At 41.8% G+C, this 27,338-nt stretch overlaps 1 protein-coding gene across 1 annotated transcript in view; it reads left to right on the forward strand.

Moving 5' to 3' along the window:
* The window catches only part of CFAP44 (cilia and flagella associated protein 44), a 65,448-nt gene that overhangs the window by 14,239 nt on the left and 23,871 nt on the right, over window positions 1-27,338 (forward strand). Inside the window, exons 9-19 of the mRNA XM_054043999.1 lie at window positions 1,630-1,744; window positions 2,095-2,259; window positions 3,718-3,873; window positions 5,498-5,597; window positions 6,890-6,984; window positions 12,819-13,028; window positions 13,511-13,621; window positions 19,816-19,968; window positions 22,964-23,185; window positions 23,762-23,907; window positions 25,347-25,617. Of these exons, the coding sequence (XP_053899974.1) occupies window positions 1,630-1,744; window positions 2,095-2,259; window positions 3,718-3,873; window positions 5,498-5,597; window positions 6,890-6,984; window positions 12,819-13,028; window positions 13,511-13,621; window positions 19,816-19,968; window positions 22,964-23,185; window positions 23,762-23,907; window positions 25,347-25,617 (1,744 nt within the window). The remainder of the gene's footprint in view (window positions 1-1,629; window positions 1,745-2,094; window positions 2,260-3,717; window positions 3,874-5,497; window positions 5,598-6,889; window positions 6,985-12,818; window positions 13,029-13,510; window positions 13,622-19,815; window positions 19,969-22,963; window positions 23,186-23,761; window positions 23,908-25,346; window positions 25,618-27,338) is intronic.

A 27,338-nucleotide genomic window follows, 5' to 3' on the forward strand; every position in this document is an offset into this window, starting at 1 on the left:
TGAAATTACGGAGGCGTTCTTGTGGGAAGGACCCTAGCACTCGGAATTGTGGGAAGAGTCAGGCAGGATAACAGATACCTGACCAGTTAGCTGGTAACGCAGTATAAGCTTTGGTCCCACAAACCAAATGATGGTCTATTAAGGCCGGGAAGGGTCGGTTGCACCCATTTGTCACATAGGTGCCTGCAAAGGAGGAGTAATATTTTTCAAAGGGCACAGGGTAATTCTCCTTACGAGGAGTGGTGTTATTTGCATGGCATTGAAAGATCGTATTGTTTTTACTAAGGTTACTGTAGGGGGAACATGAGATTTATTTTTCTGTTTGATCCCAGGTCAAGAAAAAATTTATATCCCCATACCTGACCCGCCACTCTTTAGTTTTGTTCGAATAATCCCATACACCATTGGCCACAATATGCCGAAGGCAATGGCTTTTTTCCAGATCCAGCCCTGTCCCATTACACACCCAACACCAATGACCTTTTCCCTCCACCACACTTATCCATTTAGATACATTTATTCCCACTGCTTCCCAAGTGTCATTGCTGTTCCATGTTTTGTTAAACGGATGAGGTCCTCCAGTGAGGTCTCGGGAATTGAGTGGAATTGCCAGGACAGGAACACCACCTTGAGAGTGGGCTGGGATGTGGCTGCAGATCCAGCAATTAGAAATATTAAGGGTCTGAGCTATCCTCACTTGCTGCTGGATAAAAGAATTGTCATTGTGGACTACCCAGACCTTAAGACACCAGTAGCCGAGGAACAGGCGCCACCAGAGGTGCATGTTGGAGGCAAGGCCCTTCTGGTTCTGACAACCTTCAACTGAGGGAACCACAGTCACGGTTTTATGTTCACCAGGCAGCAGGCGCTAGGCTCGCTACTGCTTTTTTTTTGGGCCTTGCTTTAGGTTGTCGTCTGTTTCTGGCAACCCTTACGAGAGCGAAGACTGTAAGGTATTGCAGTCTGTTCCTTTACGTCTTCTTCTGGAGTCAAAATTGACTCTGTGTGGTTCTGAGGTGATGACTGTTTCGCTGGGGATGGTGCCTTCTTACACTGCGAAGCATGTATCCACGCAGCGATGCCAGATAGTTTAACGGCCGTCTGGGTAGTAAGCAGTACCTGATGAGGACCCTTCCACCGGGGCTCCAAGGCGTGTTTTCAATGATGGTGCCGTATTGCAAGATGGATATATAAATTTGTTTAGCACCTATTTAAATATTAGTCTCTCTATTTTCCCCCACCCATATTTTTCTAGTTTTTTCATGGAAGTAGGTGAAGGGAAAGTTTGTTTTTTTTGAGGAGAGGTGGGTGGCCGTGGTGTGCAATAAACGCCTGACTGGGATCAGGGTGGGTTTGGTGATCTACTCATCTTGTGGGTACACAGGTGTGTTGGGGCATTTCAGTCCCACTCAATAACAACAACAAAAAATAACCCTGGATAGCCGCATTCAGCACATATAAAGTTTCACCTAATTTTAAAAAACTACAAACCCTTATATTTAAAAATAATTAATTGAGTAGTCCACACATTGGAGATATTCATCATACGATGACATCAGAGCCTGAGATACAGTACTTTCTAGATACAATCTCAAGTGTAACCCCAAAGACTATGTTTTCTGTACTCAGGTTCTGGAAGATGGCCCATACATTCACTGGGCTCAAGCTACAAGGAGCATTGGGCAGGTTTGGTAAAACAGCTGTGACTGACATTGTAGGGTATGTGGAGCTGCCTGATGGGAAGGTGAGTAGAGTAAATGAGTACAACTGTTTTCTTTCTCCTTCTCAGGGACTGAACAAAGATCCATTGAAGTCAATGGGAGTCTTCCCATTCACTTCAGAATGCTTTGGATTAGGCCTTTTATGCACAATCAAATATACAGCCGTGAATCTAATATTGACATTAACTGGCAATAAATTGGCTTATTTTTTAACGGTTTAAAAGTATCCATTATTATTGTGATTCTTAGACAAATGAGCTTTCTTAATTTAAAGTAAAGGCTATAGTGAGCTAAGATATTCACCAGTCTCTCACCAATATCTGCACATTGATATGTTATAACACTCATGTATTACTCTTCACTTGCATGAAAGGTTATCTCTGGATCTGAATGGGGCAACTTGCTGCTTTGGGAAGGGGGCCTCATCAAAGTAGAGCTCTGTCGAACTGGACATAGACCCTGTCACAATGGCCCTGTTAATCAGTTAGTTCTGGATGAGGGAGAGCTGGTCACTGTTGGAGGAGATGGCTACATTAGGGTGAGTATTTTTTCCTCTAATAGTCTGGACGCATATTTGGTATACAGAGTCTTGTTAGTAGTGGGAAAGGGAAGTAACTGTTAGCCTACCTGTTGTATTGGGAGTAGCCTATTGATGGAGTTTCTCTCCGTGATCACTGTCTAAGAATGAATTTTGACAAGGAACTGGATAGGAGCAGATCTCTTTCCACAATGTAGATGTTTGGATCAGATCACATTTAAATAACTTTCTGCCTATTAATGCTAGAGAAATCCCTTCTGTGCACTAATAGATCAGAATCAATTTCAATTATGTCTTTAACAAGTTTTATTTTTTAGTTTTGTCTTTAACAACTTTGGGGATGTTTTGTGTGTGTGTGTAGCTTATGTTAGTCATATTCAGGCCTTGTTAACATGTCACACATACTATTCAAAGGATAAATCACAGTGGTGTTTGAAATTAATTTCTGATCATGTGAACACTCAAGGCATTTGTGTAAGTAGCTAATACCTCTGTCATTTTATTTCAAAGATGTATCCATTTCAACTGAGCAACAAACCCCTGTTAAAGAAAAATAAATAATGGGACATCCTCAACTTAAAATCAAACCAATTTTTTAAAATGAGTTAAAAGTAGTATCAAGTTCTTCATCTGCTTCTGATTCTACTTGCTAATTTATGGGTTTTACAATCATATTTTCCTGTTTTGTGTTTGTTTGTTTTTAGTTTAGTTTCCTCCCCTATTGCTGCATAAAAGACCCCAACAGTGGAAAACTGAGTGTTCAGGGAAAGAGGGAAACTGACAGTAGACAAATTACTGTTAAATGCTCAAAATAAAGTGAAAAAAGTGTGTCTTTTTCCAGCTAATCTTTTAGTTGTAGTAATTATAGGCAGTGGTTACAGCTGTAGGAAAAAAGTTTCAGATGAGGTTTTTGGTTTGATTTTTTTTTTTTTTTTTACATTGATGGTATTCTTTATGTAAATGTCGTCCTGGCAAAAGGGTGCTGAACTGGCAGATCTGGAAACCGAAATCTGCTCTTTATCCACAGAGCAGGCAGTGGAGGTGCAAGCTTTCTCACTCTGTCCTTCCACACTGCCTCACTAGGGACAACCTCTAGGAGGTAGTTTTACTCTCCATAGTTGTGACACTGCCAACATGGGTACTAAGTAGTGCCAATCGTAGTTAATGATTTTTGGGATATGGGTAATAATCCAATTCCTAGAGGACAGAGACCTATAAACACATTTTACATGGGCCACTGAACAGATATTAGATGGTAACAGCCTCTGATTGACTTGAACATGACCTGGAGCAGTCACAGTAATGTGGACATGACAGGCTCCCTATTCTATATCCTGAGCCACCCATTCCCTCGGAGTCTTATAATTTGATTTTATATTGCCATTGTGCGTGTTAATGTGAGATGTGTTGGCATTTGGATTAATGAACGCTGTTCTGTTCACTTCCAACTGCTTGAAGGTGTGGGACTTTGAGACGATAGATGCAGCTGATTCTGTGGATGACACAGGTCTACTAGAGATGGAGCATATGAATGAACTTCTTGTTGGCAAGAATGTCAACTTGAGCTCCATCATGAAAATTCATGATCTTGGACAGCCCATTTGGTATGCTCAGGTAAGACATATCTGCATTCTTATCAGCTCTGTGGAGCAATATTGGAGAGGCATGTGGTGATGCATTGCCAGAGGAAATCCGCTTGAGACAATCTGTTTTTTCTTGTAGAACTAGTACCCTGTCTCCTCCTGGATTATTTTTAGAGTAGAATAACATTTGAGTCTCTCTTCTGGCTTTGAGAGCGGGAGCTACATAAGAATGGGAGAATTTGGAAGTATCATTCCCAGGCTTCATTGCCCTGTTCTGCTGCTGAGCACCCGGTGAAATTGACATCAGACTATGAGGTCTAAATCCTGTTTCTTCCAGATGATTTTGAGATTCTTACCTACAGTATTTGTAAGGAATTACAAGGACTGATGCTATTTTCAAACTTAGTTTGAAAGAACATTCAGGTGTTAAATATTTATTTCTTTAGGATTCCAATGGAGCCATCTGGAAGCTTGATCTGAGTTTTTCAAATGTCGTAAGTTTTATTCCCACCCACCCTGTTTTTTAAGTTCCTTTAATTAGACTGTGTGGCCGCACAGTGCCATCCAACTTTTGACCAACTGTACAGCTGAGGATTTAGTGTTATTATCAGCCACATCTTTATGATTTATCTTCACTGCTTCATTAATTACAATTATTGGCCAAGATTTTCAAAGGGAACTATTGATTTTAGGTCCCTCAATTATTGACTGCTAAACTGAAGCTACCTTAAAGGGGCCTGATTCTCAAAGGGTGGAAAGTGATGGACATTAATATGGGAAGTTAATGTGCGGGCTGCTACTGCAACCTGTCTGGATAGATATTTTTGAAGTGCCCATCACTATTGTATCTAGATGACACTGAGGACAACATTCACATCTCTCAGAGGGGTAGCTGTGTTAGTCTGGATCTGTAAAAAGTGACAAAGAGTCCTGTGGCACCTGATAGACTACAGTAGTCTATCAGGTGCCACAGGACTCTTTGTCGCTTTTTACATTCACATCTCTGTTCATTTGATCAAACTGATTGCTACTATTGCTGCTGTAGATCTGCTATTGGTGGAGAGGGTCACATGAGCAGAAAAGTTAAAACAGACACTTAGGATTTGATCAAAAATTCCATCAAGCAGATCCCGTAGCAGCAGATAAATGAAGTTGCAGCACAATTATGGCAAAAAGCTATGTAGAAAGTGTATAGTAAATATAGCAGTGTATATGGAAACCTATTTTTCTCCTTGGGTTGGAAAAAGACTTCCAGTGAAATATAAAGCCCTTGGCTTAAGGTCATTTTCTCAGCCTTCAGAGCAATAGTTTTCTATTATAAATTTGATCTCCAGGCATTGTACCTCCCAATATAATAGGTTATTCACCTTTATTTTTACATATCTGATGCCATATTTTTAAATCCAGGTGCTTAATATGCCTGTAAAAATTTGCTCATGCACCCATTGCACAATCAAAACAAGCATTTGCAGGTACAAAAAGGGAACTGTATTTGTGGGTATCCTGTTGCATGTATAAACACTACATTTTTGCATGCAGTAGATATAGGGCAGATTTTGCACGTTTCTTTTAGATGTCCATTTTATGTTGATGAGGCATTGCAAGCTGTTTTCAGTCTCTGAATGTAGGAGAACTCTGTTCTGATTTCTCTGTAGACCCATGATCCAGAGTGCCTGTTTACCTTTCACTCGGGAAAGATTGAAGCCATGGGTGTCTCTCCTGTCACATATCTCATGGCCACTACTGCACTTGACCGTAAGTACAACTCTTCCCTAAGCGGTTAACTTGTAAGGGCAGGGTTGCAGCTGTCAGGCTCATTGTGGAATTATTCTGTTTTAAACTAATGTGTTTAGTTCACAGCTGTAGTGGAAGTGTGTCTTTACTTTGTAAGGATATCTACCAGCTGGTCATTATTCCTGGGAACAGTTTTTTTTAATAATTAGAACAGATCATTAATGGGTTGAAGCCACATAAAGTACAAGGAGTGTCTGAGCTCAAGAACTAGGTTTTCAATTAAAGAAAGTCTCAATGTGAAGCTTTATAAACTCTGTTCACTGTGAAAGAACAACAGAAAAGGGGAGAATTTTGTTTAAATAACAGCTTTCATATTCCAGACTCAGTGGATCAATAACAGTGTTTTATTCTGTGTTTTATAATGCACCACATACATTTATGGCACTGTATAAACAGTTCTGAGTATTAATACTTGTGCCTTTCTTGGCAATTGCAACAGCTATCATGTCCTCATTAATAGTTTATCTTGGACTATGGACATTCATTTAATTTATGAAAGTGTGCCTGAGCAAGCCTTTAGCACTTCACTTTAGCAACTGTTAGAGAGGGAAGGAATATTGGCGAGTTCATTGACATTATCTTTCATGCTTTTCAGAAAGTGCCACAGAGTCTTAAACTTGATCTTGTCAGCTATTGAATCCATGCATTGTGGCCTGAAGGCAAAATTCCTACCAATTGAGCCAAACTGACATCTATGAGGGTTACTGGTTGTTATTGAACTGTATGCACTAACAGGGGTTTCCACATCCCATTAATTCCAGCTAAAGTGAAACTGGCTGTTATCTGGATTCTTCTCCATTTTAACCCATTTAATCACTCTCCTCAAAGGCAAATCCAAGAATCGTCATATCATTTTTTCTTATGCTGTCAGCACAGGACTTCCTTTAGTACATGTCAGTGTTGCTCCTGTGACTACTCAAGAATGACCCCAGCTGGCCAATGAGGCTCATTCCTCCTTGTTCAGAGCCGAATATATTATTTCCGCAACAGTCTCAGCCCGTATTGCCCTTGGGTCAGAATTAATAAAGCTAGTGTTTCCTTCGTGATAGTACAGAAAGCTACAGTACAACATAACCATCAGCCAGGTACTTGCACTTGTGAGTTTTGATGTGAAATGAAAGATTACTAACTTTCCATTCAACCTTTCATTAAGATGCATCAGAAATTTGTCCATAAATCTTATCAAGTAGTTTTTCAAGAAAAAATTGTCTGCAATAACCTGTCTCCTTTCCACTCCCATCTGTTTTACACAGACTCAGTGCGTATCTATGATTTCATTGGCAATTGTCAGTTGACTGAGATTAAGTTTAAACAGGGAGGAACGGCACTGACTTGGGCACCCCGAGTGGTAAGTTTACCCTACTGCAGCGTGTTAACATGAATTCATAATGTGGCTATTTTATTGCAATCACACATATTCATGACACAGGGTTTTAATAAAATTATTGGCCAGCTTTGGCCTTTATGAATCACCATTGGTGAGGTTATTTCACAGTGGTAAGATAAAGGTCTGGGAAATTTTTTTTCTTCCTTCACTGGGATATGTGCATATGAGCAAGCTTTTTGCACTATAGAGGATTATCCCAGAGCACTAGAGCTTGGATTTATTGTATGGGTGTTTCCCCATTTGTCTTGGCTTGCCAGGCATTCTACATGGCCTGTTGTACAGATTTGTAAAGGTGAGCAATATGGACACTCCGAGATAATACTCTGAGTCTATGTCTAGCATAGAGTTTTTGCTCTTTAACTCAAGCTTATTAATTGCTGAAATGGGATGGCAGTCACCTCTTGCGAGTGCCCCTGTGACCGGGGCTCCAGAGAGGCCACGCTGAGATTGCTCAATTAGGGCAAACTGCAAAGAATGGGGCAGACAATCCCCAAAATTGGTGGTTATTCTAATACTTAGATTCATCAAGGGAGAAACAAAACAGCTTCCACAATACCTTACTGGTTACCCAGAAGCCAGAAATACAGTTCCCTTAAAGTAACCCAGCCTTGAGCTCCCAGCCAGACAGCCAAGTCAAATATGATGAGGATTACTGAAAATCTTGTTCACCATATAAAAGGTTCTACCAATCTCAAAGGATCAGACACATTACCCACCAGGTTAATGAATATCTCAGATCTTACCCAAATACACACTTACAGACAATTCTTTTTAACTAAACTAAGATTTATTAAAAAGAAAAGAGAGTGTATTGGTTATAAAAGATCTTTATACATACAGATATGAATAAAGTTCTTAGGTCAGTTTCATAGAAGAGATGATGAGCTTTACAGCTGCAAAAAGTCCTTTCAGAATTAGTCCATAGGTTACAGACCAATGTCCAATATCAGGGTGGGATTGGATACCTCAGTCTTGTGACTCAAACTTCCCCTGATGAAGCTTAAGCAGATCTGAGATAAAAGGATCAGCAGCCAAGATTTCTTCATATAGATCACTGGCAGGCTGTAATAGCCTCTTGACAGCCGGTATTCCTTGGGTGAAGAATAGCTGCTTTGTAGTAAAACTACCTATTTCCTATGTTTACACAAGTAACTAGTTGCATTCATCAGCATAAGGTAATTATCCATTAAGCAGTTCATAGACAGTTTACTACAAACTTCAAAGAGAAATATAGACAATGACATTATTACACCCAAGTTTCATCTAAATGGTAATATTCCCTTTAGATCTCAGAATCAGTGGGTATAGTAATAGACAGGAACCGTCTGTTTACATCTAACAAGATATAAGTAAACACATACAGTCAGTATTACCTCTAATTCTCTAACAATACAGGTTTGCATTTCAAAGCTCTAGTCTATCGAACATGAAATGCCCCTACTTACCATTTATATACTTATATGGAGTGTCTATTCTACCTTTTAAAAACATGTTAGCTAACTTGAGTTAATTGGCAATCAATTAACTGAGTTAAACTCTTGTGTAGACATGTTTTTGAGCAAACATTTATAGTAAGCCTGCAGAAGTCACTTATACCGGCAGTCAGAGAGAGAAATACTGTACCTTAATTTTTAAAGGGTAGGGTGGCTTTATGACTATACTTTCAAGAGCATTTGTGCTATGCAATCTTATGACTATATTATAGGTGACCAATTGTGTGCTTATGGAGTAAGCTGATTGGGCCCTACAAATATACAGCACTATACTCAGGGCCAGATTTACAAGGGTAAACAGATACTTTTAAAGATGCAGCTAGGTACCTAACTCTCATTGAAAGTCAGTGGGAATTAGGCACCTTACCTGCTTATGCTTTTGTAAATCCCACTAGATGCCTCTCTGGATCTTTAAGTGCTTAAATACATTTGTAAATCTGGCCCATCGTGCATCCTAGAACTTTTTCATTCAGTTTCCTTTGAAGTGTTGATATCTGAACACTGCCTGAGGGAGAATACTTGGCTAGATGGATAAAAGGACTGAGCCCAGTATGTAAGTTCCTACTGCAAGTAGCTAGTCAATGAAAGTAAGTCAATTTATATCATATGCTATGAGCCATTTATTTGTCTAGGATCATTTAAATATCTCTTCCCTAAAAAGAATATTAGAAGCTGCTGTTGGTTCAGATAGTGTCCCTAGTCTCTGTTTACCAGAAGCTGGGAATGGGCGACAGGCAGATTACTTGATGATTGCCCTGTTCTGTTCATTCCCTCTGGGGCACCTGGCATTGGCCACTGTCAGAAGACAGGATACTTGGCTAGATGGACCTTTGGTCTGACCCAATATGGCAGTTCTTACGTTCTTACACCACTGTCCTGTGAGTTACAAGCATGTGAGTCCCTCTGGCCTGACATCAAAATCAAAGCTCATTTTCCATGGTGGTATGTAGCATCACTAAAGACTACTAGGCTTTTAAAATTAAACCATGTTCCCTGCCTGTGACTCTTTCCTTCATGTATGTGGACAATAGAAACTCCATATAGAATGATTTATGAGATGGGGTATATGTTAAACTCTAGAGCTGTGTGTTATACAGTTTCTCAATATCAGCCTGATGTTGATCCCCGGTAAAGTAATGGAGTAGCTGATATGGAACTTGATTAAATTAAATTATCCTCTAATACTGTATGAATGCCAATCAGCAAAGATTTATGGAAAATTGACCCTGTCAAACTAACTTAATTTTTTAAATGAAAATGCGTATTTGGTTGATAAAGGCAATGGTCTCAATATAATATACTTCATTAAGGCATTTGATGTGGCACTGCACTATGTTTTGGTTAAAAAATTAGAACAATACAAAATGAACATAGGACACATTAAATGGATTAACAGTGGACTGACAGGTCTCATAATGTAATTATATTTGGGGACTCATCATTAAGCAGGTGTGTTTCTAGTGGGGCCCCACAGTGATTAGTTTTTGCCCTACGCTATTTAACATTATTATTGATGACCTGGAAGGAAACAAAATCATCACCAAGAAAGTTTGCAGATGACACACAGATTAGGGGAATGGTAAATAATGAAGAATACAAGTCACTGATGCAGAGTGATCTGGATCGCTTGGTAGAATTGGAAGTCAAATCCTACTGAGGAAGATAGAAAGGAGCATAAATTCTGGCAAGTCGAGGGTAAAAGTATAATTAGGCAGGCCAAAAAAGAATTTGAAGAGCAACTAACAAGAGACAAAATATAACAGCAATTTTTTTTAAAGTATGTCAGAAGCAGGAAGAGCAGGAAGCCTGCCATGTAATCAATGGGGCCACTGGATGATCAAGGTGCTAAAGGAACTCTCAAAGAAGACAAGGCTGTTGCAGAAAAACTAAATGAAGTCTTTGCATTGGTCTTCACTGCAGAGGATGTGAGGGAGATTCCTACACTGGAGCCATTCTTTCTGGTGGTAGATCTGAAGAGCTGTCCCAGGTTGAGGTGTCAGTAGAGAAGGTTTTGGAACAAACTGATAAATTAAATGGTAGTAAGTCATCAGAACCAGATGGTATTCACCTAAGAGTTCTGAAGGAACTCAATTATGAAATTGCAGAACTACTAACTGTGGTATATGTAACCTGTTGCTTAAGTGAACCTCTGTTCAGATGACTGGAGGATAGATAATCTAACACTGATTTTTAAGAATCTCCAAAGGCGATACTGGTAATTAAGGCCAGTAAGCTTAACTTCCATACCGGGAAATTGGTTGAAGAACAGAAATATCAGACATGTAGATGAACCTGATATGTTGGGGAAGAGTCAACACAGCTTTTGTAAAGGGAAATCATGCCTCACCAATCTATTAAAATTCTTTAAGGGGGTCAACAAATATGTGGACAAAGGTGATCCAGTGGATATAGTGTACTTGGATTTTCAGAAAGCCTTCAACAAGGTACATACCCAAAGGCTCTTAAGCAAAGTAAGTAGTTATGTCATAAGAGGAAAGGTCCGCTCATGGATCACTAAATGGTTAAACTCAGGAAATAAAGGGTAGGAATAAATGGCGAGTTTTCGGAATGGAGTGTACTGGGACCAATGCTGTTTAACATGTTCATAAATGATGTGGAAAAAGGGGTAAACAATGAGGTTGCAAAATTCACAGACAATACAAAATGACTCAAAATAGTTAAGTCTAAAGCAGACTGCAAAGAGTTATGAAGGAATCTCACAAAACTGAGTGATTGCATAACAAAATGGCAGATGAAATTCATTGTTTATAAATGAAAAGTAATGCACTTTGGAAAACATAATCCCAGTTTTACATATAAAATAATGGGGTCTAAATTAGCTGTTGCCACTCAAGAAAGAGATCTTGGAGTCATTGTGGACAGTTCTCTGAAAAGATGTGTTCAATCTGGAGTGGCTGTCAAAAACACTAGCAATGTTAGGAACCATTAGGAAAGAAACAGGTAAGACAGGAAATATCATAATGCCACTATATAAATCCATGGTGCACCCACACCTGGAATACTACCTCCACTTTTAGTTGCTCCATCTCAAAAAAGATATATAAGAATTGGAAAAGATACAAGAAGGGCAACAAAAGTTATCAGGGGTATGGAACAGCTTCCATATGAAGAAAGTTTAAAAAGATTTGTATTATTCATGTTAGAAAGGAGTTGACTGAGGGGGGGATATGATAGAGGTCTATAAAATCATGAATGGTGTGGAGAAAGTGAATAGGGAGGTGTTATTTACCTCTTCACATAACACAAGAACCCAGGGTCACCCAATGAAATTAATAGGCATCAGGTTAAAAACTAACATAAGGAACTAAACAGGCAACCTGTGGAACTTGTTGCCATGGGATGTTGTGAAGGCCAAAACCATAACTAGGTTCAAAAAACAATTGAGTAAGTCCATGGAGGATAGGTCTATCAATGGCTATTAGCCAACATGGTCAGGGATGCAACTCCATGCTCTGGATGGCCCTAAACCTCTGACTGCCAGAAGCTGGGAGTGGAGGACAGGCGGGTAGATGGATCCCTCAATAATTGCCCTGTTCTCTTTATTACCTCTGAAGCATCTGAGATTGGCCACTGTTGGAAGACAGTATACTGGGCTAGATGGATCATTGGTCTGACTCAGTATGGCCATTCTTATGTTGTTCTAATGGTAAACTGGTTGAAGCGAACAATGTGTTTTAATATGGCCAAATGTAAGGTTATACATCTAGGAACAAAGAATTTATGCCATACTTACAGGATGAGGCACTCTATCCTGAGAAGCAGTGATTCTGAAAAAGATGTGGGGGTCATGGTGTATAGTCAGCTGAACCTGAGCTCACCGTGTGATGCTGTAGTAACAAGAGCTAACGCAGTCCCTGGATACATAAATGGGAATATTGAGTAGGAGTGCAGAGGTTATATTACTTCTGTATTTGGCACTGGTGCAACTGCTACAGGAATATTTGATAGTGGGCTCTTCAATCTAGCAGACAAAGGTATAACAAGATTCAATGGCTGGAGGTTGAAGCTAGACAAATTCAGAGTGGAAATAAGGTGTACATTTTTAACCATGAGAGCAATTAACCATTGGAACAACTTACCAAGCTTTGTGGTGGCTAAAATCAAGGTTGGATGTTTTTCTAAAAGATATGCTTTAGTTCAAACAAGAATTATTTTGAGGAAGGTATGGTCTGTGTTATGTATATTAAACTAGGTGATCACAGTGGTCTCTCCTGGCCTTGGAGTCTACAAATTTTATCTTTTGCCTGAAGATGCAAGTGTTTTTAATTTCATTACACACAGGTAAATCCCAAAGGAGGTCTAATTGCTGTTGGGTTTGAAGATGGTGTTGTTCGCATTATTGAAGTTTATGATCCCAGGGGACTCGCCATTGTTGCAGGACGGACCAATGTAGGGAATGCAGAGATGCGTCTGAAACAAGCTTTTAAACCCCACACTGCTGCAGTTACAGCCTTGGCATATGAACGAAATGGGGAAGTAATTGCCACAGGGGTATGTCTGACTTATTCACTGAATTGTTTTTATTAAGCCAAAAATATAAAACTATTTTAAGGTGACATGATTGTGCTTATTTATTGATTTATCCAATCATACCTGCCTCAAGTAGGCTTTTCTTGTGATCTCCTCTTAGCCATTGCAGGAAATAGCATCTGCTGCCACATGGACCATGGAGATCAAGGGTTGTATGGACTACAGGGTGAGACCCCTGCAAAAGCAGGAGAGGCTCAGGGAGAAAAGATCCCAAAGCACTTGCGAGAGGATAACTTAGTGCCTAGAATTACCTGATTTTCTGTATCTGTGATGGGTCTAAATAGATTATCTATCCAGTTAGCAGGGAGTTGTATTGGGTGACAAGTATTGGGAATGCACAGCATTGAGGTGAGGGGTGTATGCGGCCCTTATTTGAAATATGTGAAATGGTTAGAGAGCCTTGAAATGCATGCTTTTTGTTATCTTCTTTCTTTTCTTCTCAGAGTAAAGACAAAACAGTCTTCTTCTTTGCCGTTGAAGACAAATATGAGCCAATTGGATACATTTGTGTCCCTGGGCCCGTGCAGGCATTACAGTGGTCTCCACCGTCTCACGTGAGTAGTGAATGTTTTTCCTGGCACTTGGATCTTATTTTTAAAAGAAGCTGTTTCAACACACTGATGTTATATCCTACATTGTTATCTTAAGGATGAAGAATCCTCATCTAAGCAATGTATTACAGACACTTTGCTGCCATACTCTTCATGCTGTTTCAGGATGAGAGCTATTACTAAACAGAATTGTCCTTCAGTGCAATCACTTAAGAGTTTTGGACCCGAGTAACAGAGTCAGGATCACCTGGAAGCCATTAGAAACATGGCCGACCACCTTGACTTGCTCCTGTGTGAGAAACAAGCCTTTGCATCCACTAGTGAAACTTTTAAGGCTTAGTTTTCATTTAAAAAGCATGGATTTGAACATGGACTGTGCCTGTTGCCCATGTTCAAATAGGCATATGCAATAGTAAACAAATCTTTCAAAGCATCAAAAGCAAACCCTTGGGTGTTTCTCTGAACTCAAGCTCCAGTGCCTTTGATGTTTGTCCATGACTAATTCAAATAGAATTTTGTTATTAAAAACCAAGATTTCAAAAGTTTAATAAGGCCAGGTCCACCCTAGAAACTTCTGCCAGGGTAATAATGTTGGTTGGGGGTGTGTGATTCTTTATGAAATTTATAAACTAGCAAAAAGCCCTAGCGTAGATTGTCATGCTGTCTGGAGTGGCTCACAACTGTGAGTGCCAATCTCAGGTCAGACTGTCAGAAAATAGGTCAGACGCCCCAAACTGGTGGTATAGTCTATAATTAGATTTCACCAAGCCAGTAACAGATGTGCACTCCTGGATCACAATACCAGTATTACCATGGAGTCACAGGGAGCCTCCTTAGGCTCTCCAGCCCATATTGCCATCCAGACAAACTGGAGTTTCTGATAAAAGATTATATAAACCCCAAATCATATTGGGTTACTCCCAGTCCCAAAGGATCAGTCACTTACCCCAAATCAAGTGGAACTCTGGACCTTGCCCCAAAAATCACACTGGTAGCCAAATCTCTGGTAAACTAACTAAAGATTTATAAGCTAAGACTACGTCTTCACTACCCGCCTGAATCGGCGGGTAGAAATCGATCTCTCGGAGATCGAATTATCGCATCTTGTCAGGACGCGACAATCGATCCCCGAATCGACGCTTGTACTCCACCAGTGCAGGTAGGAGTAAGCGCCATCGATGGGGGAGCCGCGGAGGTCGATTTGCCGCCGTCCTCACAGTGGGGTAAGTCGGCTCGGATACGTCGAATTCAGCTACGCTATTCGCATAGCTGAATTTGCGTATCTTAAATCGACACCCCCTCCCCGTAATGAAGACGTAGCCTAAGAAAAGAAATGAGAGTTATTGAGAGGTTAAAGCAGGTAAAATACATTAACAGGTGAAAGTTTGTAAATCCAAATGTATTAATCTGCTAGCTTTCCAAAGTCTCTCAGGGTCACCCAGAATAACACTGGGGCTCTCTGCATTGCATCTGGAATGCTTCCTTGTAAGTGTCCAAACAGTTCAGAAATACAGGATCTTTCTGTGAAATCCATTTTTAAGCTTCTCCAGAAAATAATCTGAACAGTGTCTTCACCCACATGGGTTTTGATGAGTAAGAAATACAGATTGAGTCTGTGATTTCCCATTGTTGAACACAATGCCCTTGCTTTGAAGTTAGCACTCTTCTTTGTTTGCATTTCCCCAAGGCTTCATCTGCATTTAAGGGGTTATTTAGTTACAAGAATATACATAAAGGTATTTGCCTGCCATCACATTATAATAGAAATAGATAAGCAAAAACAATACAAGTAACATTCCATTAGTTTTTATGAAGTTTTAACACGTGACTACCATCTCACATTAACATAACTTTAATCTAGGGTTATTTAATTACAGGGTATCATAATGTAGAAGTAATGTCATAGCAAACTACAGGAGATAGGCAGATGAAAACAATATAATCAACATCTCTTTTGATCTCTGTTAGCATAAGCGTAGATGCAGTTATACTGGCTAAAAAAGTCCTTTAACCAGTATAGCTTGTTTTGTTTGGGAAACTGATATAAGCTATACGGGCGAAAGGATTTTGTTGCTGGCATAAGGTGTGTCTCTGTCAGGGGGTTTGCCACTATAGCTGTACATACTAGTATAGCTGTACTGGCAAACCCTATCTAGACTAGACCTGGCCTAAGTAACCATGGGAATTAGCTCATAGCTGCTATCTTGGATTCATTCTGCTATCTTGGATTCAACCTGCTCCCTATATGTAAATTTCCACTACATGCATCCGAAGAAGTGGGTATTCACCCACGAAAGCTCATGCTCCTATACGTCTGTTAGTCTATAAGGTGCCACAGGACTCTTTGTAACCTGCTCCCTGTTTACCTGACAAGCACCAATATGTCTTCTCCCTCTGGCTTGTCAGGCTTTTCTGATTGTCCTCCTGCCCACCAGTGACAAGTATCTATCCCAGCCTTTCTGCTAAGTGCAGAAATCCTCCTAACATAATGTATTTATTTGCATGTATAATTTCTAGGTTATACATTCATATAACTGTCAAATGTATCTTAATTTTTCTTGCTTTAATATAAGCAAAGAAGAAGATTAAAAGAGGAACATTTAATTAATGGAACTTTAAGGTGCAGATTTTACGTTTACAAAAGCAATGTAATTCGTTCCGATTCCTACAGCAACTGCAACTAGCTCCCTTTGCACACATTAGGGCTGGGTGAATTACTTCAGATAAAATAACGATCCCTACCCCATCTCTGAGTCCTCCTTTGGGGAAAAACACCTATTGCAAACTTGACTTTTATTGCAATTTTAAAAGTTTGGATAATTTTTCCTCCTACCTCAGTTATTCCTCTGACATTGGCATTTTAGGGATCTAGCAGGGACCAGAAATCCTGTAAGATAGCTGGGGGGGGGGGTTCCCCAAGATTTCCAGCCCAGTCTTAAAGACATAAGAGATATGGATAGTACAGATAAAGCATCTACACTTTCAGCTGCTTATTCAGACAAAACCTCTGACCCAAGCATTTGGTTCAGATCCATCTGTGACTGGAGTCCTGAGGTCACTCAGTTAGGGTGAACTGCAAAGAGTGGGGCAGACCATCCCCAAAGCTGGTGGATATTCCAATACTTAGATTTACCAAGCCAGCACAAAACAGCTTTTTTTATTACCTCGCCGGTTGCCCAGAAGCTAACAACACAGTTCCCTTAAAGTAGCCCAGCCTCAGGCCTCCACCTAGTCACTCAAGTCAGATATGATGAGGATTAATGAAAATCTTATTCATCATATAAAAAAGTTCTACCAATCCCAAAGGATCGGACACATTACCTCCCAGGTTAATGAATATTCCAGATCTTACCCAAATACACGCTACAGCCAGTTCTTGTTAACTAAATGAAAATTTGTTAAAAAGGAAGAGAGAGTATGGTTAAAAGATCAATATACATATAGACCTGAGTTCAATTCTTGAGGTTCAGATTCATAGCAAAGATGGTGAGCTTTGTAGTTGCAAAGAATTCTTTTAGAATTTAGTCCATAGGTTATAGTCCAATGTCCAATATATATTCAGGGTGTTCCAGTTTAGGACTGGGATCTCAATCTTGTGACTCAAACTTCCCCTGGTGAAGCTTAAGCAGACCTGAGATAAAAAGGATTAGGATCCAAACATCTTGTATGCATTTCAGGCCTTTTTTGACAAGTTGGAGTCCCTCAGCGACCAATAGACCCTCATTTCCTAAGCATCGCCTGGTAATTATTCACACAGATTAACATAAGGCAATTGTCTGTTTTTCCACCATTCACAGATGATTTGCTATACATTTCAAAGAGAGATGAATACAGCAACATCCTATTTACAGTTCATTTAAATGTTAAGATGTTCTTTTGATCTCTGAATTAACAGAATACAGCATAGACAGGGACTATTTGATTACATTGTTGACCACTACCCATATATATGTAAATACACAAAAACACAAACATTATCTCCCCATATGTCTTTAAGGGTTGAATTTTAGTCATTTATCCTGTAGGATGCTTAACCCTTTCTGGTCATGCGTCACATCTTCTTTCAAAGAAGCCAGGCTCACAAGGTCTGAATGATTCCCCATCTTCACTGAGCACCTCCTTGCAGCAGGGCACCCTAACATCCAGTCTACAGTCCCACTTCCTCTCTCAGGCTCCTAGGGACTCACCCAACAGTCTGTCTTGCCTCAGTAATACCCATCCTTGGGGTTGGCTTATTACAAAAACATAGTGCAAATAATCCATAACAGAAATCCCAAAACATAGTCCATTTATCACCCCCAGTGCATGTAGTCCTTATAACCCCACAACAGCTAGTCCATCAACATAGCACATATCATACTCTGGCATCCTCCACCACCCTTGGGCTCTACTTCTGTGCTCCCCTGGCCTTCTGCCAGGACAGCCACCCAAGCCCTTACAGGTCAAGTGCATCTCCACTCTTCCTAGCAGAATGACACCTTCATCCCCCAAACCTTCTGCTGGGAATTCATCCTCACCAGTGGAGTATCTATTGCTTCCCCTGTTCTGTTAACCTCTCATCTCAGACAGGAAAGCAGGTAGGTATTTCCACTGTTCCCAACTTCAGCCCTTTCTGGTCCTCAGCTCCAGCTCTCTGGCTTGGAAGTCAGCATGCAATGCCCTCTGCTGCTCTTCTGCCTTTAACTTTCTGGTCCTGCTTCTCGGCCTTTGGGAGGTCAGCTAGCAAACCCCCCTCTAGCCATCCCTACAAGCCTCCTCCCTCTCTAATTCTCCCTGATCCTTTATAGCACCAGATACTGCTCTGCCTTTTTAATTGGCCAATTGGGAGCACCTGTACTTGCACAGAGGAACTGGACCTGCTTCATTTAAAAGGGCGAGCCATCTTGTGACACTAAACATCATCATGCTGCTCTCAGTCTAGGGTCTGGTCTACACTACAAGTTTAGGTCGACTTTAGCAGGGTTAAATCGAATTAAGCCTGGACACGTCCACATGACGAAGCCCTTTCTTTTGACTTAAAGGGCCCTTTAAACCGGTTTCTTTACTCCACCTCCGACGAGGGGATTAGCGCTAAAATCGGCCTTTGTGGGTCGGATTTGGGGTAGTGTGGACGGAATTAGACGTTATTGGCCTCCGGGAGCTATCCCACAGTGCTTCATTGTGACCGCTCTGGACAGCACTCTCAACTCAGATGCACTGACCAGGTTGACAGGAAAAGCCCCGCAAACTTTTGAATTTCATTTCCTGTTTGCCCAGCGTGGAGAGCACAGGTGACCACGCAGAGCTCATCAGCACAGGTAACCATGGTGGAGTCCCAGGATCGCAAAAGAGCTCCAGCATGGACAGAACGGGAGGTACGGGATCTGCTCGCCATATGGGGAGACGAATCAGTGCTAGCTGAACTCCGTAGCAGTAAATGAAATGGCAAAATATTAGAAAAGGTCTCAAAGGCCATGAAGGACAGAGGCCATAACAGGGACGCACAGCAGTGCCACGTGAAAATTAAGGAGCTAAGGCAAGCCTACCACAAAGCCAGAGAGGCAAACGGAAGGTCTGGGGCAGAGCCGCAAACATGCTGCTTCTACGCAGAGCTGCATGCCATTCTGGGGCGTGCAGCCACCACTACCCCAACTGTGTGCTTTGATTCCGTCAATGGAGAAGCACAGGTAACCCAGGTAAAAAGGCGCAAATTGATTGTCTGCTGTTGCTCTGACGGAGGGGTGAGGGGCCTGACGGCATGTACCCAGAACCCCCCGCGACACTGTTTTGCATCATCAGGCATTGGGATCTCAATCCAGAATTCCAATGGGCGGCGGAGACTGCGGGAACTGTGGGATAGCTACCCACAGTGCAACGCTCCGGAAGTCGATGCTAGCCTCGGTATTGTGGACGCAGTCCGCCGGCTTCATGCACGTAGAGCATTTTATGTGGGGACACACACAGTCGACTGTATAAAACCGATATCTATAAAACCGGCTTCTATAAATTCGACCTAATTTCGTAGTGTAGACATACCCTAAGATGATATTCTTTGATTTCTGGGGGTGATGCATCCATTTAAATAATCACATAAAGTGGTTGTTGACTGGTGTGCCTTTGACTTTGTGGCTTGACAACTTCAAACCTTTAGTTTTACTCTTCCTCTCTCCACTTCCGTATGTCTGTCTAATGCTTGTGTTTTATGTGCTATTCTACAGGCAGAGAGCATGCTGCTTGTGCTCTGTGAGAATGGCTTTGCTCTTCAGGTTCCTGCACCCATCCTTGGAGAACAGGACACAGTATCCACCTATGAGATCAAAGACCTGCCCACACAGTATTTCCATTTCTGCAGCATTAAATCCCGGATCAAGGTAAAGAACTGTCCTGTGGGGAATTAAATTCTCAGCCCTCAGTTACCAGTATCCCTAGAGTGCAAAACTACTCCACTCAAGTTGCTAGTCTGTGTAGTGCTGAATGCAGGGTTCCAGCTAAGCCATTCATAAGGAAGGACCAAGCACAGACCACTCCTGGCTTTGCTTCATCTATTGGAAAATACATGTTGTCAACACTAATTAATGGAAATAAAAAGTGGAATTGAGGAATAACATATAGCTTATAATGCATGTATATTATAGGATTACACTAGTGGTAGTAGAGATAAAGTTAATATGTCACTTCCATTCTAAAATATATTTTTAGTTTTTAATTTTCAGAAAAATTATCCTTACAGCTGTAATTTCTCATGCTCGATCCCAGCCTCAAACAGTTTCATAAACATGGATTTGGCCACTTTTGAGTTAACATGAAAAATGGTTGTTTTTCGCCAGTAAAATTTTTCTGATACTTTTTGAGTGCTGTGATAACAGTAAATGGACTCTTATACAAAAAAAAAAAAAAAAAAGAAGTCAGTGTGACGTTGCGCTCTATATGATTTTATGGAAGTATGCTGATGAGTGTGAACATAATGTAACTAAAATATGCTTCATGCAAAAGGTCTCTTGTAAGGTACCATTACAAAGCTTATAATCTACTGAGTGTGGTCATCTTATTTGTATAAATGTATCAATCTTGTATCAGAAACTAGAAATATGAAATATAACTCTGAGGGCCTATTGTAATTATACAAAGTGTGGGCCATTAATGATGGTTTGGAATCTTGATGGCTCCCATTAACCAGGACAATTGACTGTAGATGGCTCTGTTTTACGTGTAAGTCTTCCTGTACACGTGTGCTGGCAAGTGGGTAATGAAGTCTTACAGTGACCTGTGATCATGTCACCTGAACTGGAATCCATCTTTAACCTGGTGCTTTTCCATTGAGAAGGAGGGGGTGGGAACCCGGAGAGGGACAAAGGATTCACGCCTTATGCAAAAGATATATAAGTGGGATGGAAGAGAACAGAGGATGGGGCCATCATGAGAAATCCCCTAGCTACCACCTGAGCTGGAACAAGGGCTGTACCAGGGGAAAGGATTGTGCCCAGACTAGGAAGGTGTCCAGTCTGTGAAAGAAACTTATTGAAACATCTCTGAGGGTGAGATTTTATCTGTATTCAGTTTTATTACTGTATTAGGCTTAGATTTGCATGTTTTATTTTATTTTACTTGGTAATTCACTTTGTTCTGTCTGCTATTATTTGGAACCACTTAAATCCTACTTTCTGTATTTAATAAAATCACTTTTTACTTATTAATTAACCCAGAGTATGTATTAATACCTGGGTGGGGGGCAAACAGCTGCGCATATCGCTCTATCAGTGTTATAGAGGACAAACAATTTATGAGTTTACCCTGTATACGCTTTATACAGGGTAAAACGGATTTATTTGGGGTTTAGACCCCATTGGGAATTGGGCATCTGAGTGTAAAAGACAGGAACACTTCTGTAAGTTGCTTTCAGTGAAGCCTGCAGCTTTCGGGCACGTGGTTCAGACCCTGGGTCTGTGCTGGAGCAGACTGGCTTGTCTGGCTCAACAAGACAGGGTGCTGGAGTCCCAGGCTGGCAGAGAAAGCAAGGACAGAAGTAGTCTTGGCACAGAAGTTGGCAGTTCCCAAAGGGGTTTCTGTGATCCAACCCGTCACAGTCAGATTTGCATCTATGCATTCCTCAATGAGGACTCGCTCCTTTGAAGACGTGTGGCCAAATTCACTGCTGGTATAAACATGGGCAACACCTTCGATAGCACTGGAGTTACCCACGCCTTCAACAGTGGGTATTTTAGGAAACTGGAAAATCAGCTCCGTGGCAGGGTGAGGATTAGAACACGGATTCCCTGACTCCCAGCGTCAGCACTCAGTCTGCCACATCGCAGCTGCTTCTCTGGAGTGATGGCACTGCCACTCTCAACCGCACTCTCAAAGATTTATAACTACTCTTTTGATGTTTTGTTAAAGATCTGGCAAAGCCCCAGCATCCACAGTGACCAGGAAGAATTCAGTACTCAGGAAGAAGAGATGTCTTTGGCTACCTTACAAAGCTATTATTTCCCTGGGAAAAGATAGCATGATATTTGACACTTATTTATGCCGAGATAAGTTTTAATAAAATGAAGATTTTAAAGATTGTATAAATTGGCCATGGCAATACTCTTCAATTCAGTGTTCAGAAGGAAGGTCATTACAAACATTTTGTTTTCACTTTAAACTTATGTTTGAGCACAAACAATGCCACATAGGAATCTGAATTCAGGTCTCCAGCATGGTCCCTTTTACTTTTGGGCAAGTAAAGGACAGAGTTCGGGAACACTGCGGAAGTAGTGCATCCAGTCCATGAGTTGACAGAGAACCTCCCATTGCTGTCAAGCAAACCCTCTGGCTAACACAAGGCTTGATTGGTTTGGGAAAAGCTGCATTTAGCATGTCTCTGGTGGAGGGTGCTTGCTGTTTCATTAGTTCTTGGAGGCAGAATATAAGAGGAGGCGGGAATGAGAGGATTCCCACTGCAGCTTCAAATGAGGTATGATGGGGCTTGTCTACACAGGCCCTGCAGTGCGGACTACAGGAGTCTGAATTGCTGAGTGCATCAAAGTGTTGTGCTGTAACTACTCCATGTAGTCCCTGCTAGCTTGAACTAAAAGGTACCTAGTTTGTGTTAATGCAGTCCGTTTCAAATAAGACTCTGTTAACTGGAAACATGTACCTTTTAGTTTGTGCTAGCAGGGCATATATGGGCAATTGCAGCACAACATTTTAGTGTGTGCTGCATTTCACACCCCTATAGTCTGCACTGTGGGGTTGTGTAGACAGGCCTGACCTCTGTTTAGTTGCGAGGAATTCTTGCCTAATTTCTAGCATTTTTATCATGAGAGCCTTTCAGTCAATGGTGCATTGGTTTCATGACTCATTTTTCACTGCTTTCGGTAACAGAGGGAAGAGGAGATTGAGCGCAGAGAGAAAAAGAAACAGGAGGAGGAGAAGGCAAGGTTGGCGTGGATAAAGAAACAGCAGGACATGGGACTTGAGATAGAAGAAGAGCCAGAGGCAGAGCCTGAGAAAGAGGAGCCACTGCCACCCATCTACGTCCCACAGGAGCCCAGCCCCATCGTCTGTGGGTTTTATTCAGCACCAGGGAAATTCTGGCTCTCTTTGGTAAATTAAATATTCTTTCATTTTTAATTTGAGAAAGGGATTGGTAAGTGTAGAGACAATAAGATTCATGGACTTGGGGATTAGATGGCGTAGAGAACTGGTATTTGGAATAAAAACCTTTTGCCTCTAGGACACAAGCTCATATGTGCCCCATGCTTGAAGATATCCAAATGCTCAGAGAAGACCAAGTGCTTGATGTGAGTGCTAAGTGGTCTTTCTGAAATGGTTTTACAGTGTCATTCCAGTTCACAACAAATGGCACTCTCTTTGGTGGTCTCCCCAGAGAGGCCAAGGTAGTCCTTTCCCCACTAGTAGATGGTGGTCCCTTGTGGTCAGGACTGAGGCACATTGGTGGGACAGAGAGGGATGGCAAATGCTTGTAACTCCACTGATAATGGTGGACTTATTCTGCGGCTAAACAGCGTTTCCAGGGGGTTTTAGTCTGGCTTCTTTCACTTGCAATGAATTCATTTTTAAAAAGAAATTTAAGAAAAGAGCAATTGTTCATGTATTTTCCTGGGCACCTGCATCAGCATCCTTTCCTCATGTCTTCTTCGTGGCTCTTCTCTTCTTTAGGGTGGCTATGACTCTGGGTACCTCTACCACTGTGCATTCTCCCCGATTCAGCACCAAATATCCCCTGAAAGCAGGCAAGATGAGCCCTTTGAGGTGATTCCTATGGAGAACACAGATGACAACCCCATCCAAAGGATCTCTTTCTGGTAAAAGAGCTTATACACTATGACTTACTAAACTGATGAACTGGAATCAGGAGATATCATGGTATATTCCTCTGTTTCTTTCCTTGTGTGGATCAGTATCCACGTGCAAGAGTACTGATGCTGAGAGTCAGGTACACTGGATGGTTCAGACACTGGGTCTGTGTTGGAGGAGACTGGCAAGTCTGGCTCAACACGACAGGGTGCTGGAGTCCCAGGCTGGCAGGTACACTGGATGTCAGTGGTTTGAGCATTGGCCTGCTAAAGCCAGGGTTGTGAGTTCAGTCCTTGCGGGGACCACTTAGGAATTTGGGGCAAAATCAGTACTTGGTCCTGCTAGTGAAGGCAGGGGGCTGGACTCAATGACCTTTTGGGGTCCCTTCCAGTTCTAAGAGATAGGTATATCTCCATATAAGTGTCTCTATTCCCTGGTACCTACAGTTAGTTGGTTACCAGCTTTAGGATTCCTGATGGGTAGGATTTGTCAGTACAGCTGTGTAAAATACATTATTTTGTCTTTTAAAAAATGTTCATGTTGAAAATGCCCACTTTTTTGAGCACTCAAAGTTCAATTGTGCCTTTAAGACGCAACCATGGATTGGGAAGTTCTCCCCAGGAGAAGCCCTGGGATGCTGCTACTTCCTTCGGGGGGTGCAGTCCACTACCTCAGTGCTTGCTTGGCCAGTGGGTAGGAGGATGGAGTCATGGCCTTACCTCCTTCCATTCCTCACCCTCTTTAGGGTGCTCTTTGCTCCCCAGGAGAGTATGGAGGGAGCACACTTTCATTGTGCCAGGCCTGCAGCTTGAACTGGACGTTATGTGGACTGCACAGGTGGAGTGGAGAGCTCCTTGTGCTCTCCCCACCCCGTGAGACCAGGCCTGATCTGACCCCAAGGAAGCAGTTTTAGGTTATAAAAACTGTAATTTACACCTGTCTTCTTCTCTCCTTCTATTGGGTGGAGTATGGGGAGGTGAAAGTCACCTCCCAATCCCGAACCAGGCTGTGTGGCAGCCATGCAACCCCTCTTTAGCGGCTAATCCAGGCTGTGGGTCACAACCAATCTGCACCTGTTGTGCAGGGTGTTGGAGCCCATTGGAGCCATGCAAATCCAGATTCAAAACCGTCTAGAGCCCATTCCTTGTCCACTCCATATTGATTTTCTCTGCTATCCCATGACCCAATTCCAAAGCCAGTTCCATGATGTATAGGAGGTGCATGGTTGCCCTTGTACAGTCACTTAGTTTGCCAATAGCCTTCATCTCTTGTGCAGGGCATAAGTGGTACGGGTGAGAGAACCTTGCTCCAGCCCTTCATACCCGGGTGAATTTCACCATTGTGTTAATTTAGCTTTCGTTCACAAGTGTCATTGGCTCTTTGCTGTTGCAACATTGACTGTTCTAGATCAGTACCTGGAATTGTTTAGCTTTTGTTCACTTTCCAGCACCAGCAAGCTGTTGATGTTCTGTGGGATGAAGGATGGAGCAGTGCGAGTTTATCCTCTCCAGGACAAAGACCTGTCAGCAGACATGATGAACGGATACTGGTCCTTCAACATGCATGACAACGATTATGGCCAAATCCAGGCGATCTACTCTAGTTATGATGACCGATTCCTGGTTACCTGTGGAGCAGATAGCAACATCTTTACCTTCAATATCCTGTCTCCAGAGGACATTCAAAGAGAGCTAAAAGCCAAAGTGCCCTCTCCAAGAGTGAGTTACTGAATGAACACATTCCCTAATTCTTCTGTATTGTGTTCTGGTGCATAGGTAAAAGCATTACAGTTCATTCTCCAGGACATGTCCAAATCTATGAATACCAGAGTACCCTCTAGTGCTAAGTAATGTGGGTCTGTTACTACTTCTGTGCAAAAAACACTCAGTCCTTTTGCATTGTGGGTCATTCATGGCAAAAACTGAGGATTTTCAAAGCAATTTGTGAATATGAGCCCATGCAAAATGTCTGCTAATGTAATAATAGTCTTTATGTCTGTAATTCTCCTTCTCTTTCTCCTCTCAGTGCTTTTTTTCTTCCCTCTAAAAGTGTAAGGTCTGTTTATTCTGTTGATGTACATGGCCTCCCTTAGCTAATCATCACTTCACGTTTGTATGTTGAGAACAACAAAGATCTGGCAGATTTTCTCTCTATTCTGTGCTTCTTTTTATTAAAGTGCAGTTCTACTCTGAATAGAGACTTAAAATATGGCAGCATAAAGGCACTATGTTTATTTTTTATCAGTGGCTTCTGTACCACAGTTGCTCAATTTGTAAGTAAAGAAGGAATTTTTTTTAAATTTACCTAACCTGCAAACATCCCATGAGAACTGAGAGTTAAGCTGGGCTCTTTCATTCTTATACATCAACACCAGTATTAAAGATTCTGCAGGCCAAATTAGGGCCTCTAAAACCCCCGTGCTGCCCCATTACCTTTATTGAGTTTTCACAGATTAAACTGATTTGAATTTAGGAAACAATTCTATTGATGATGCACTAGAAGGAATACACTTCCGCTAGCTCTCTTAACTGTATTGGTTTTGCAGGGGTAACAGGAGTAAAACTCAGTAAAAGCTTAATGAGTCACTGAAGTAACCAGATCTGACTCCAAAAGAAAGAGAGGTCTGTTCAATAAAAAAGTGCTATCTTGACAGAATCATTTTTTGAGTAGATTGCACTTTAAAATATTTTCATAAAAATCTGATGATGGCTTGGAGCCACAGGCCGGCCACAATAAGAGCCAGGCAGGCAGCTGTGCTGAGCTGTGGCAGACCCTCCACCTGCCCTGGGCGGGGGAGTCCGAGCAAACCCCGGCCCGTGTCCCTGCCCTCCCCCACCCAGTGTCCCTGCCCTCCAGCCCCCCGCCAAATGTCCCAGCCTCTCTGCTCAGTGTCCCTGCCCCCAGTCCCTCTGCCCAGGCTCCCCAAAGCTGCCAACACGGCTCTCCCCCAACCCAGCTTGGACCCACAGCCTGGACATGGTAAGAGCCGGGCGGGCAGCTGTGGGGAACTGTGGCGGACCCTCCACCTGCCCTGGACATCCAGTGTCCCTGCCCTCCAGGCCTCCCCGCCCAGGGCAGGTGGAGGATCCATGCTGTGGTTCCTCACTGCTGCCCACCTGGCTTTTACCGCCATTTCCCTGCGCGGATACAAAATTTGTATCCGCATCCGCGCTGCTGTCCGCAGAACTGGTACATGGATATAAAGCGGATACCCTCGGATTTGCAGGGCTCTAATGATCTTTATAACGTCATTTCCGTAGCCTAGGTTGACAGCATTGCTTTATGTCCATCTTAAAAGTGCTATTTCTTATCAAAGGGAGTGTCTATTCTAGTTTTAGTCACATAGAAGAGTTTTCAAATTCTGTCACTACCTTTAAACATAAATGGGATTCGTAGTGGGCCAAACTCAAATCCACTGACGTTAATTGAGTTACATCAT

The sequence above is a fragment of the Malaclemys terrapin genome, chromosome 1, assembly GCF_027887155.1.
Source record: "Malaclemys terrapin pileata isolate rMalTer1 chromosome 1, rMalTer1.hap1, whole genome shotgun sequence".
Classification (NCBI taxonomy): Eukaryota; Metazoa; Chordata; order Testudines; family Emydidae; genus Malaclemys; species Malaclemys terrapin.